This window comes from Lycorma delicatula, chromosome 7, assembly GCF_047948215.1.
Source record: "Lycorma delicatula isolate Av1 chromosome 7, ASM4794821v1, whole genome shotgun sequence".
Taxonomy (NCBI): Eukaryota; Metazoa; Arthropoda; class Insecta; order Hemiptera; family Fulgoridae; genus Lycorma; species Lycorma delicatula.
The window spans coordinates 125,329,578-125,344,438 of record NC_134461.1 but is presented as its reverse complement, the minus strand read 5'-3'; the positions used below and the strand labels follow the sequence as shown (position 1 = coordinate 125,344,438).

The window sequence follows — 14,861 nt, the reverse complement described above, 5'->3', positions numbered from 1 at the left end:
ATGTAATAAATGTATTTTAATATCGCACAGTAATCCTATATAGTTACAAACACATAAAGCTTAAACTTACCCAATCTGTGATAATTTAAATATCGGAATAATGATTAAGGTAATAAAAATTAAGTTTAGCAGTTATTAAAATGAAATTTAGAAGATACTCTGATAAATTTTATCATAATTTTCATTATATCGGTAATTGTTTACTTGTTTTTTAAGTGATTAATTATGCTATCTATTACAAATAATACTATATACCACATTGGTTAAACTTGTCATCACAAGATCAGCTGATTTTCAAAGTTTAGAGTTCTAAGGTTCGAGTCCTTGTAAAGCAGCTGCTTTTATATGGATTTGAGTACAAGACTGTGGATACCAGTGTTCTTTGTTGGTTGTGTTAAAATTAACCACACATCTCAGGAGTGGTCAACTTGAGTCTGTTCCAGACCATGTTTACTGGTACATTGTAGCTACGTCAGACCTGGTAAGGCAGTAGCAGTAATTGCATTTGCCTGTACACATGCACCCAGACCTGGCAGACTATTTACTACTCTTTACATACTTATTAATGCATATTACAATATATTCTACACTTTAGTACTTTATTTATTTACTTTTTCATTGTCATAAAATTGAAATAAATTGCATATTAAAAGTTATGTTAAGAATGTCTAAACTCATGATTAAATGTTGTTTACTTTTGGTAAGCATAATAATTAATGGGTAAAATGGTTATTTATGGACACCTGTTGCTATGAATTATAAAATCTTTTAAAATAAATTACACTTGAATGATCCTATGAGGATATAGCCACATATTATTATATCCACTCCTTAAATGCTTTACTGAAAATGATTTTGGAACTATTTTGTGTTTTTCTATTGTTTTCCAACTTTTATTATCAGATGTTTCAATAATAGCCATTTTGATGAGCCGCTAAAAGGATGACCATTGTAGAGCATTAAAACTGATTTCCATGTAGCCTTGTTAGCAAATTCTGTAGTCTTCAACTTCTAACAAATTACAAAAGATTAATTAATTACTTCTCAATATTTCAGTCCGATTTATGGCAAAACCTTCAATGTACTAACATTTTTTCTCGCTTCCTTATATTTGAAACGGTGTTTGAACAATATTGCTGTATACCTTGGAGATGGAAATAGCATTTCTTTGAAACATTTCTTAAACAACTCAACTTGTACAACAGGGCTGCAACATTTCTAATACTATAAAAAAAAATACACAAAAATTCTGAGTGCGTGTAACTCATTGTTTCATAACAGAGAAAGGAACAGGGAGGTTAGTTGTTTTACGCCACCCAAGACAATATTAACGTGGCTGTGTATTGTGTAAAGCATCTGAAATACAAGAGGCCCAGACAGATTTCCTTTCTCTGAAATTAATAATGTTCTCTATACAGCCAATCTGTGCTGTGAACAAAGGTGTAAGGTTGAATATTATATGCTTTTCAGTAGTCTTGGTATGCTGCTATTGCAACTGTATACTTAGCTCTTTGAAGAAGGCAGTGGGAAATTACTTCATTCCTCATTTTTCTTAGTAAGCTTAAGATGGAATTTTTTTATTTTTGAAAATAGGGATTTCTTTTTTTAGAGATACTCAAAAATGTGACTTGTCAGCTCACTTACATTTGTGAAATTTATTATATATTTTAAAAGAAATGTTTTTTTTTGTAAATGCATCAGTTGTGCTTATACAATCGATCTGCATAAAAAATTAGTAAAAAGGGATGTAGGTAGTAAATAAAAAACTAGTAATAACTGTTAAGTTTTTAGAGCTAGGATGGACTGTATTGATTGTCGGATGAACGAATGAAACAATATTCTTCTAGGATAGTTGAATTTAATTTGTAAAAGATATTAAATAACATACTTTATAACTAAACCACATAAGTCACATTAGATGAAGAAATACATGACCACACCAAACGGGATTCGTAACTTGAATGAATGCATGAACTGACTCGCAGGCCAGCGCTAATAGAAACTAGAGAGCAGCACCAGCTGGCTCAAACTAAGAACGAAACAATAACCTTTTTCTTAGTAGCTGGAAAGTAGCCCAATTGTTTTATTACATTTAGCATTGCATATGAATCCATTTTTATGATTTCTCACTGACATATGTGACTGAAATCAGCTTATCTTTTTTCCTTATTTAAGTTTAGCTTTTTTAAATATTTTATTAACTACTACTTTTAAAATTATGTAGAATATCCTAATTGAACTTGGAAATTTTTGTGATTAAATTATCATATTTTAAATCATTATGTGTACGTTGCTTTTTTATTTATTTAGAAATTACTTACATTTGTAATCTGACCTAAACCGACTGGCCAATATTTTTTTACATCTTGATAAGGATCATTTTTGTAAAAATATGTAGGTGTTCTGGTACCATGACGGTGAAGCTGAAACAAATAAGTTTGTAAAATTATTTCATAAAAATTACTAATTTATTTTATATTCTTTAATGTGTTATTTCATTTTTATACATGAATTCTGGAAACCAAAATTTTTTTTTTCAAATATTACTGGTTTTTTCTTTTTGTTATGTAAATATCCAAAATATTTTTCTTTCTATTCATTCATTACAGAATTCTTGTAATACTAATTTGGAACAGTTGAAACAACGTCAGATTTGGTACTTAAGCTAATTAATTGTTAACTGTTTTACTATATCATATTCTTCCAGACGTGAAATTTCTCTGATACATAACTTGAAAAATCAGACAGCTAAGCTACATTATTTAGAAATGTTAAGATGAAGAAAATGTTTTATTTTAATTTCTATATTTCTTAAATCTGTATATGAGTATCTACACTTTAGATCTGTATATCTATTTATAAAGTATGTTACTGATATACTTTAGTATCATACCTTATGAAAAATGCTTTTGTTGCTTAAGGGATTTAAATTTTATTATGCCTATTTAGGATTAAACCTTAATCTAAAATAATTCTACTAGTTTTGAAGATTTTATGAAAAAAAAATAAATTCTGTAGCTTATGTTATTCTTGTAGATGATTTGTTGTGTGTGTTCTTAATATCTGTAGGTGAATTGAGTCTAGTAGTTAACATATTTTATAAATACATATCAACATTAGATCTACCCAATTTATTTAATGCAGTCACTAATCTTTAATTTTTTTATCCCTTAATTACTGTATTTATCACATGATTTTTTTAATTTTTAATAAATTCTTGTATATCTTGTTTATATTTTAAAAAGTAACACAATAACCTCCAGTCTTAAATGTGAATGGTGGGAGATGAAAAGATATCATGTTTGTTATGATTTGCTAGTAAGTGATTTTGATTCTGTTTTGTATTTTATGTAATAATGTATTTACCATTAACACTGGTTGGATATTCTATTGTAATATTTTTTTGTGAATTCGTATCTGGTCTGCAGGTTTGGTGGAGGGAACCACCAAAAGTACAAAAGAAATATAAAAAAAGAGAAAAATTCATATAAATACTATAAAAAAAGTTAATATAAAGAAAAAATGGAATTCTTAGGTGATGATTAGTGCTGCTGCATTATTTTAATGTATGTCTCCTGGTTGATTTGTTTATCAGTACACATTTTATTTTGTCTTATGGTAATTGTACATTTATAATCAACCTTTTTTTATTTTTTTACGTTAATTCTTTTTACTACCATGTTTCTTAGTTATTTCATCTAATAATATTAATAGTAACAACAAAAATAATTATACAAATTTATTTTTTTTTATAATAAAAAAAAAATGTAACTTCATTACTTACAACTATAACAAGTTGTAGTGTTTCTTCATCATGTACAGTTTGTGCAAATGAAGCGTAAGTTGAAGTATTTATAATTAAAAGTATTAAAAAGATTACTTTTATTACTGACATATTTCAATACAAAAGTTGCAAAGAATGAAGAGTAAAGCGTAATGATTCCACTACCATTAATTTTGTCTCCTGAAAATAAAATATCATTACTATAAGTATTTTAAGTTATTAAATATTAATATTAGTATTTCTTTATTAAGATTAGTTTTTCAATCATTGTTTTTCTTTTTTTATAATTCTGATGGACTACTGTTAGAAATCTCTGTTCCACAATTTTATGAAAAATTAATAAAAATATAATTAAGATTTTTAGATCTGAAAAAAATAAAATGTTTTGAAAGGGACTGTTTCCTTTTCAGGTGGCTAGTTTTAATGAATTACTGTATGTGTGATATAACTTTTTATGTAACATAAAATGCTTTAATTAGTCTAAAGTTACTTAAATCTTCCAAAATACATTAATGGCAACCGTCCAATGTAAAATACAAAAAAAAAAAAAAATTGTAAATGATAAAAATGTCTTGAAACATCGTGAGGTTTATAATTTTTAATTCAAACTTAAAACAAAAATGATCTGTTCAAGGAAGTATCCTGTATGTGAACATAACATACTCTCGAAATACTCGCTTGGAGGACAAAATACAATAGCCTTTTTCATACCATTGAGGTACTCCAATATAAAGCAGTACACATCATCACACAGTAAATGTAATAAAGTGTTCTAAATCTTTTAAGAGTTGACTTCTGAAACAAAGTGCATCTCTTTCTTTAATCTAGAACACTCTGGGTTGAATTCAGTCAGGCATAGCATTTTTATACATAATTACAAAATTTCATATGTTATTCCTATGCGCAAATTTTAAGCTTGTGTTATGAATCGTGTTAAAAAAAAATAAAATTATAGACGATTTCAGAATTTAATTAATTTATTATAATAAAGAAACTGTTCTAAAGGTGCAAAGATCTCTGAGAAAGTATACAATAGGGATTATCAAAAAGGAAAAACAATAAGTTAAAATATGAAAATTAATTTTAATAAATGATTGTACTCTGCTGCTAAGATGCAATTTGTTACAACTATTTATTAGTATTAGCATTGTAGAGTTTTATTTAGAACTTCAAGAACACTTTAAATCAAGATAATTTTAAATTACTTTCCTATATTACCAGCTACTTAATACAAATGTAATTTGTACTCTTGTTATGAATCTATTATTATTATTAATAAAGAGAACTTTTTTTTAAATTTAAATATTTATTACTTTTTAATTATTATGTAAGCTTAAATACCTAATGTTTTTCTGGATATCAGATCGTCTTTATTTATTGTACAGTAAAAACAAATTGACATCCAATTACTGACAGATAAAAATATATAGGCTTAACCGGTATCTGAACCCAAAACCTTACAGTTGAATGAAAGAAGCTACTGTAGCAGAAAATTGTATTTATTCATAACCAGAGTTTTCCAGAAGGAAACTTGTTCAAAATTCTAAAAAGCCAAAACTGTTGATAATGGCAATTGTTACAAATAAGATTTATTTAGAGGTTAATATCCCGCAAAATTCATACACAGTATTTGAATAAAATGAAAATGTTCTTATAAAATGGAGCAAGAAAGAGCAGCTTGAAATTTAAAAAATGTTTCTGTCAAAGTTCTACATGATTCTACTAGCTTTAATTTTCATATCGGTTGAAATTTTATTTAAAATGCTTTTTGAGAAGGTAAATTAAAAAAAAGTATTTTTACTAAAAAGGAAGTGGTTCTCCAGAGGTCAATTGGGACTTTTTTTATTCACTGTCCTTATTATTAATGCAAGATAATTTATCTTTTAGACCCGTAGTTTATGTAGGTGACATAACTTAAATCGATATTTAATCCTACCAAAATATTATCTTCGAAGCCTGCCTGTTTGTTAGAGGAAACCAGGATGTAGTTTTTAAATAATAACTTGTTCCTAAATAGAAGTGAGACACAAACATTAAATTTTAGTCTTTGACCGATAGATAATATCTCATCTGTAAATCTTTTAGATTGATTTAGGTACTAAACTGATATGACATAAAAGTAGGCACTAAAACAAAAACCATTTCATTATTGGGAAACATCTGAAAACAAAATCAATATTAAAAATTAAATAAGATAATAGTTTAATAGTATTATTTAAATTTAATTATGTTATATTCTTTTGATTTTTGAAGTTGAAGATTCTGAAGTTCAAATCGAAGTAAAAGTTAGTTGCTTTTTTACAAATTTGAATACTAAACAGTGTACTTTGGTGATCTGGATCCAATTAACCAAGCGTCTCAAAATTGTTGGTCTGAATCTGTACAAGACTACACCTCATTTACATTACATGTCATACTCGTAAATATCATCGTCATCTTATTGGATCGTGGGGCATTACGTTTTGGGCGTTATCAAATAATGTGGTAAGTGTGAAGAATAAGAAATCTGAGGCAACCGGCTTCCGCCGTTTAGAGATTACTAGGTCGTCTAAGGGTGCCGTGGAAACAGTCTCTATCTTCCCTATCTTACTCCCACCAGAGGGTTTTCCTAACAGGGGTCCCACGAGCCTCATAGGGACATGCCGACCTCCTTTTCCGGACAGCCGACGCGCCCCTCCGCCTTAATCTACACACTCCACTCATGCCTTACGCATATCCTTCGTGATCCGCGCCCCTTGCACACACCTTAAGTGTCCCCATGTCATCATGATGGAACTCCGACCCATCCACTCTTGAATGTGAGCAAGCCAAAGCACCCTAGACATAGAGGCTGTCTTCCTGGTTCTTAACGTTGCCACGTTTCGTTTCACGTATGTTTGCATATATATATTTTTTTTTTTTACACGTATAAAATACAGCGTTTTTTCTTATCTCCTTGCCTTTCGAGACCATGCCTCCACCAAACGCATTCGTTATACAATATTACACGATACATAAAAATCACGACAGTGCCGTACAGAATAATACCAAGATACTATGTACAAATTTTCTTTACGTTTTGAGGCCGTTAAGTTAAAATTTAATTTCATTTTACTTATATAATGACCAGTGTATAACATTTATAGCTGAAAATCTCCAAAATTACTAGATGTGCTTATAGTTATTGAGTTAAGCTCAATTTAAGTTTTTTGAGCTGGTTTAGTTAGAGGCAAGGTTTGTTATGATGCTCCAAGATGGAACGTTGATGTTTTTTTATATGAACTATCTATTATTAGCAATATTAAACCAAATTAACAAAAAGTCCGTCTTCTTGCGTAGAACTGCTCAAGATTTTTAACTACAGGTATTTGCTCTAATTCACTTCGTCAAATGATAAATAGTAAATTGCTGAATCGTTTTGAAAAAAATCTAATATGGACAGCGCATGACTTCCTTGTACGCCTATTAAATTCCTTAATGCTAATAAAGCGGTTTAAAAAAAAATAAAAATTTCTTTTTTTACATAATCAGAATAACAAAGGAAAATTATCTACATGTGTTTCTAATAAAACAGTGTCTATTCAGCTGGGAATTTGAACGTACCCAATATAGGTTAATTGACTACCAGAAACTAAATTCTGTTTAAAGTAAAAGACCTGTTAATTTTTTTAAAGAATTAGACTATTTTGTATTTAAATGTCCGGTTTTCAGTTTAACGATCTCAAAAAAGAAATCGTTGAGAGCTGACAAATCAACTTTTTTAGTCTACCTGTAAATATTATAAAAAAATTACAGTTCTTTTTAAGAACTGAGTAATATAGTAATAAAAAAAAAAAATGGATGAAGTTAGTTTTGAATTCATCTTGAATAATGATTTACAAAATCAAACATTCAAAAAGTAGGTAAGATGAGGTCCGCCTTGTAGAAAACGTTTTTCCCAGTTTCATTTGAGTGATATAAAAAGGCATTACAATTGAACTGCAAATATTTTAATTACAAAAGTAATTCTGTTAATATAGATTAAATTTACCCGAAGTGTAATTTCTACTAAAAAAAATTACACTTTGGGTAAATTTATCTAGAAAACGCTGTTTGGTAAGATCTCTTCAAAAAACCATACTACTACAAGTGTATTATTCTTATTTTTTTAATTAAAACTATCTGCATCTTCAAATAATCAATAATAATATTAATTATTTCTGTTAAAAGTTTTATTCCTGACGGTCGGTGGTGACTAATTTAAAAATATAAATTTTGTTGACAAACTGAAGATGATGGCAAAAACGACTGAAACCGTTTAAAGTAATTTAAAAAAATGATTTATTGTAAAATATGGTTTGGTTTTGTTGTTACAACATTTCATTATTATTATTATTATTTTTTTTTATAAATGTACAGAGAGAGTTTAAAATAAAAAATAATGATTTTTAATAGCAAATGTATTTCAACTAAAAATTAGCCTTTAATTTTAAATCATACTTTTCTCTTTTCGTTCCGATCTCTACGGATCGCGTTTGCGTAGTTCATTCTTTTTCTCTGTTGTCGCCTTTCTTCCGTCCGTCTATTCAGGTTTATACTCTTCTTTTTCTTTCTGTCTGTTAACTTAGATTCCCGAATTACTTTTTTTAATTTAGAGGATTCTAAGGATCTGTCTTTATACATTTCAAAATTTTATTTTAATGTCTTTACACAGATCCTTAGAAATGTTTAATGTTTTTAAATCTATTTCTATTTCTTTAAACCGGTTAGTTGATGTTTGTGCCTCTGTTTATGTAGAAATTAAATATTTATTTTGTTAATCTTTGATTGTTCATTCTGCATAAATGTTCATAAAACTGAAATCTTTTCTGGATTAAGTCCCCAATTTTTTCTGTATATTTTTAAATCTCTTTTTCATTTGTCAATTTGTAAATTCCATCTTCATATTTTGGTTCGTAAATATTTCTTAAAATTCTTTTTTCTACTTTTGCTTTTTCTTGTTCTGTAACAGGACTACAGTTTTATATCGCCTCAATTTGGAGTTATACGACAGGGATTTTTTATTGCAAATATTCATCGTGAGATGATAGGAAATTTCCATGTTTTGTACTCTATTCTTCATCCCATTTTCAATTATGTTAGGTGTTATGATTTTTCCCAAACATTTACATTTTTGAACTCTACTTATTTCTTTGTTGTCGGAAATTTTAAGGATTTGAGTTCTGTTATTTTTGTCATTGGAAAACCGGTTAGTTTTTTCATAAGAAATCTGAAAGCGACAAAAAACAACCGAGAAATAAATAACCGATTATATTTTATTAAAATTTCAGAATCTAATCGTCGTTATTTAAGCACGTAAGGAATTATCTTCGCAAAATTGTTTCTTTATCTTTGCAAAGAGTACGATTTGAAGGCCAAAAAACAAGTCCAAAATGAACATTATTGATGTATTAAATAAAATAGTAGAAGAAATAAATTCTTGATTATAATTAATAAAAAGTAATTTATACGCAACATATACGAAAATAATTCTGGAATAATACGGAAAGAATCAAATAAATAATAACTAATTTATTTTTCTTTATGTCAGATAAAAAAATTGGAAAGGAAAGTTTAAGATATTTTTAAAGAGAGTAATAATATAGTATACAATCATTGTATGCATTCTCAACAGTAAAAATACTTGTTTTTAACGTGAAAAATAAAAAAATAGATTTAAAAAAATTCATAAATTGTAAATCGCTTCGTAGAATCAAAAGAATAAAGAATAAAGAATAAGGAAAATCAGACGCTTGTAAATAATATGCAAATTTTTATTAAAAATATTTGATATTTAAAAAAAAAAACCACTAGCTTATACTTTTATTCTTGCTGTAATGTTTAGAGTAATATTATATGAACGAGTATTAGCGAAAGGTTGTACACAGTACTCCAGGAATTAACAAAACTAAATTCGACTTCTATATAAAACTGGTATGTATTCAGATAATGGTAGACTATTTATCGAGTTATTAACTACATCGAATATTTTATATTTGGTAAAAGAAACTTTACGCACTTTTCGCGATATTATATACCGAACCTAATGTGCAATTCTGTTACCCTAGCATTACTAGGCAAAGTTATCCCTTTTTAAAATAGGTAACTGAAGAAATTGAAAATCAAGTCCAGAAAGATTTATTGTCATTTAATACTACATTTTAAATTATTTTTTAGGCAAATAAAAAAGCAATATTTAAAAAAAAAAAACAGTAACAATTTGCACTAAATTCATTTAAATAATATCAAAATGATCACAAATTTCAACCTCAATATATTGAAAACCTTGTCTGCACAGGAGCGTACTCTCCTAGCCGTACAGCTAGACAATATTTGATAAATCATTTCAGTTGATAGCAATATCAGTGTGCTTGATATAATGTTGTTGTTGCTTATTAAGCCAATAAAAATTCGTTTTTTTATTATTATTATTTTCAAAGTTGAGAAATTATATTTTAAAATTATTATAAGGAAAAACGTTAATAGAACCGAGTTTTTAAAGAAAGGCACTCTAAAGAAACGGCAATAATTAAATCGTATCACGAATCGTTAACTACTAAAACAGAAAATAAAAATTTAACATACGAATTATTACATAATATTATTAAATATTAAATAATATAATAATAATAATAATATTTATTAAATATTAAATTTAACATACGAATTAATGAAGCAATTACATTATAGTTCACCAGTTTTGTTACTAATTACATTTTTATTTTTTGTCTATTAAAAAGATACCGAATAATAATATTATTTTAAAGGATAGGAAAAGTCCTTTTTTAAATTAAATTTGATGAAAATGAAATTTTTATCTGTATTACTTTGATATCTATTTGGATCTTGTATCGGTATTTAATTTTATTTTAAAAGGTCTCGCGGGTTTGGCGAACCGTACGATCCTTGTCTTGTCCTAGGCGCAAGACATGTTTCATAAGACTGTGATATTTGCTGGTAGATGGAACTGCGGGTGGTCCGTTTGAATGAATGATAAGCGTGGTATTCCTCTTCATAAAATTACTGAATTATTCTTAAATGTATACCTACACAAACATTTTTTTTTCTTGGCCGTGTGGGAACGACTCTGCCGGTGTGTAGATGCCCAAGGGAACTACTTTGAAGTTTGCCCAAGGGAACTTTGGTAAGTAAAAAGTCAGTCTCATTAGTTTTCTCACACACCTCGTAAAATACCCACCTTACCGTAAAATTCTTACGATTTAAATTTGAAATCATATCGTATAACAAATGTACAGCAACTTAAAAAAAAAAAAAAAATAAGAAACAGACAGACCGTAACGTCATAGTTATTATTGCAATTATTTTGACTTTTCAAAAACATTGTCTATGGACACATAGACCGTATGCTGTATTTCATGCCAAATGAGGTAATTTTTCATTTATATGGGCATGTTAGTTCGTACAACACCATGTATCAGATGACTGGAAATCCTCACCGGACGTTTAAGAGTTCCATTTCACGACGAGAAAATCTGTATACGATGTGCTATTTTTGTGTAATCGTACAGCGGAGCCAACATTTTTTGACTGGATTTTTTAATATAGTAGTTTACCGTACAATTTTCGAAGAAGTCTACGCTCATTTAACGGACAGTAAAAAAAAATTGCTTCTTCCAACAACATGAAGCAACGTGTCGGATCTTAAATATGCGTTCAGTAAAGACAGTGGCATTCGCGTTCTCCAAATATGCGGTTACAACCTTTTCCTTCGGAACTATTTAAAGAATAGGTTTATGAATCGAATCGCCATATTGTCGATGTATTGAAGGCGAAAATTCAACAAGAAATGGATTGCATCGACAATAATAATTTCTGTCGGGTGACTTTTAATGTGATGATCACTCGAGCACAAAAGTGCATCGCCACACAGGGCTCTCATTTCGAACATCCTTTTTAAAAACATGGTAAATATATAAAATTTTAATAATGTAAATACGAAGTTTAATTTAATTTAAGTTTTCATTTCACGGGTAAGATATTATATGTAGCAACTGTGTAGTACTTAGCTGTTCGGTTTTAAGTTGCTCATTCGGTACCACATCTATACCTAAACCATACGGTTAAGATGTGTTTTTAACGGTTGCCCTTTTGTGCATTTCAGTTGTGCTTAAAATTTATATTTTTTGGAACATTTCCTTTCTTTCCTTAGCTTTCTGTCTAATTAAGATTGAAGGAGAGATCTAACTGCCGCACCGTAGCAGCAGCATATGTTATTTTGTATTCATTAATAATCTTTTCTACGATATTTCAACAATTAATATTTGTATTTTAATTAATTTTGTCTTTTGTAATTCATATTTTAACACTTTAAGTGCCACGTGAGTCCAACGTGGATTCACAGAGTTACAGATCTAATGGCCGCGTGAGTAGAATGTGTCACCACATGTTAGGTTTAGTTATATGGCCGTGTAACTCCGCTCTGGATTCACAGTTCCTATTAAAACACACGGCAAGTGAAAGAGCATGCCAGTATGTCATGAAACTGTTATATTGGCCTGTTGATAGCGAGTCCACACCGGTGTAACATGGCTATTACTTTATGATAAATGTAATGAAATAATGCAAAATATCAGTATTACAATATGATGTTATTTTTATTGACAAAAACTATACAAAAGCAATTGCAAAAAATCTGTTAGAAAATGGGCTTGAAAATAAAATTTCAACTTGAAAAAAAAAAAACTTTTCAGACAAAATATTTATGTACACCAAAAAAACAGTCCAAGCAAAAGTGTTTTTCACACACCACACATTTATATTTGGTTTGAGTAGTTTTTCGCACGGCAATCTTCCTGCCTTCGGCCTTTGACTTTTCTTCATAACATTTATGACATCGCCTTCTTCCTTGTCTGCCAACATCGACAAGGCGGTGAGGTTGGTCTACTGGTGTCTGAGGAGGAGCAACGGCACTAACGTTGATTCCTGTCAATTCTTTGAATGCGATGATTTGCATGTTTCCATTTGTAAGCTGGTTGTATAAGTATAGCGCATTTACTACATCGGTTCCAAGAAGCGATTCCACAGCAACTTTTCTGTACCACTTCTCTCCACGTCTCAGAGACGAGCAATAACTCTTGATTTGGTCAGAAGTATCGATGAATGCCTTTCCTTTGTTGTATTCTATGACACACTTCGGTTTCTGAACAGGATTGTTTCGTCTCTGAACTTCTATCAAATCATCAGTGTGTTTGGTTGTCGACATTAGGACATCTTTTCTGTCATGCCATTTTAACACAACTACACCTGTATTAATTTCAACAGCAAAATTTTCCCCTTTTTGAAGTTTTTTTTTAATTACACTTGGGAATTATTCTTTCAATTTCGTTTCAAAGTACCAACCAGGTGAGTGTTTAGTTTTAGTAGTTCATGGGCTAGTGCTACTGAGGTGTACCGGTTATCAGTGCAGTGTACGCCCCTTATCCAGTAGATCGGTCATGAGGGCCATAGTTACTTTAGTAGGAACAGAGTTTTGACCTTTATCATCTCCGCAAATGATGTACTTTGAATCGGCAAAAGAGGATGATTATTATTATCAATTTTGTCAGTAGTAATACTAGAACTAGGCCTACCTGTTTTTTGAATGAACATTCTCTTTTTAGATGGTGGTTCATCTTCCTCTTCTTCAGACTCAGAAGTTGAAGGCTGATCTTCGTCCGATAGGTAAACGTTGCCGAAAATTTCGTCATCTTTTTTCTTCATCAGACAACAAATCCTGCCACAATGTAATTCTTTTTCCATTGATTCATAACTTCTGTTCATTTTTCAATAAATAAAACACGTAAACCGAAATACAGAATAATAAAGATTGAATACGGAACCGATATGTAATATAAAAATTGAAAATGCAGAATAACACAGAACTACTTGTAACTCAAACACTACTTACTCAATCGGTGAACATAAACTAAAACAGCAAATATATTCGACAACGTACTGTAGTGACACATTGGTATCACGTGGCCAATCATAATAATGTTTGGTTAACAGTTAAACTGTTACTGGCCGCGTGAAGCCAATGCGTCACCACACAAAAAAACAATCGCTAAAAACGTATTTTTTTCTCAAATGAGTGATAGTTATTACCAATTCATTTTTTTTTTGTGATACAGAATGAAATTACACGAGAAAAAAACATTGGCCATTAAAATCGTTTTACTTCCTGTATAGGCGGCACTCAAAGTGTTTTAACGTTGCTAGTACATCATAGTTTAAACCCTATTTCTTTTCGTTGTTAAATGCAATCTAAACATAATAACACTGATCAATTCAATGATATTACACGGTGATCAGTGCCGTCAAGGCTGCGAATATATATGATATTAGATGTTGATTTTTTAATAACGTTCATTTATTTTTCTTTATTTATTACAATGAATTTAATGCATCAGTACTTGGAAAAATTAGCATGTTTACTATTTTCAATAATAATCGTTTTAAAACAAGAAACCTAAATATATATAATTCTTTACTTATATTTTTTAAAGTTCCAAAATTTGAATCTCGTTTGATAAAAACATATTTCTTGATAAAACCATTGATAATAGGATCGTTAGTAAGTGAAATCCCGGTAAATCTTTTTTCAGCCGTATTCTTCAAACAGAATTTCACCTAAAATCTGATATTTTAAATTCCCTACAAAGAAATAACTGAAAAATGAGGTACGGTTGATAATTGCACAAAGAATCATTTTGACACTAACTAGAATTAATATTTTCTACTACATCAACAAAACTACAAGTTAGAATAGGACATAAAAAAAATAACTCTACAGAAAATTTCCAATCCCAAACAAAATTTCTGTTGAAAGAGAGGAAATATTAACATTTTTTTTTTTTATAAAATCGTAAACAAAAGTTAATTAATTTGTAAAAAATAATTAATCAAGTTTTAATTTTAATAGAAAATTATTTATTTTTTTTTGTTTTCTTGACTTTTTATACTTTATAGCTATTATATAAGGGAAAGTTTGCTAATCGGTCAAATGTTGAATCTTTCCAGATTTTGAGGTACTTTCTTTCTAATTAAAAAACACTATTTTATCGTTGAAAAATTCTGGAAG

General features: G+C 29.1%; 2 protein-coding genes across 3 annotated transcripts in view; both read right to left on the bottom strand.

The window, feature by feature from the left end:
* Window positions 1-14,861, bottom strand: part of LOC142327555 (prostatic acid phosphatase-like) — a 36,194-nt gene that overhangs the window by 13,737 nt on the left and 7,596 nt on the right. For both annotated transcript variants that reach the window (XM_075370713.1, XM_075370712.1), the window contains exons 2-3: window positions 3,785-3,964; window positions 2,322-2,423 (exon numbers count right to left, since the gene is read on the bottom strand). In XM_075370713.1, the coding sequence (XP_075226828.1) occupies window positions 2,322-2,423; window positions 3,785-3,895 (213 nt within the window). In that variant the 5' untranslated portion in view covers window positions 3,896-3,964. The remainder of the gene's footprint in view (window positions 1-2,321; window positions 2,424-3,784; window positions 3,965-14,861) is intronic.
* Window positions 5,876-13,004, bottom strand: LOC142328371 (uncharacterized). Its single transcript, XM_075372078.1, has 2 exons — window positions 12,549-13,004; window positions 5,876-5,944 (listed from the first exon to the last, which is right to left on the bottom strand). The coding sequence occupies exons 1-2, from the start codon at window positions 13,002-13,004 to the stop codon at window positions 5,876-5,878; spliced, it is 525 nt and encodes a 174-aa protein (XP_075228193.1).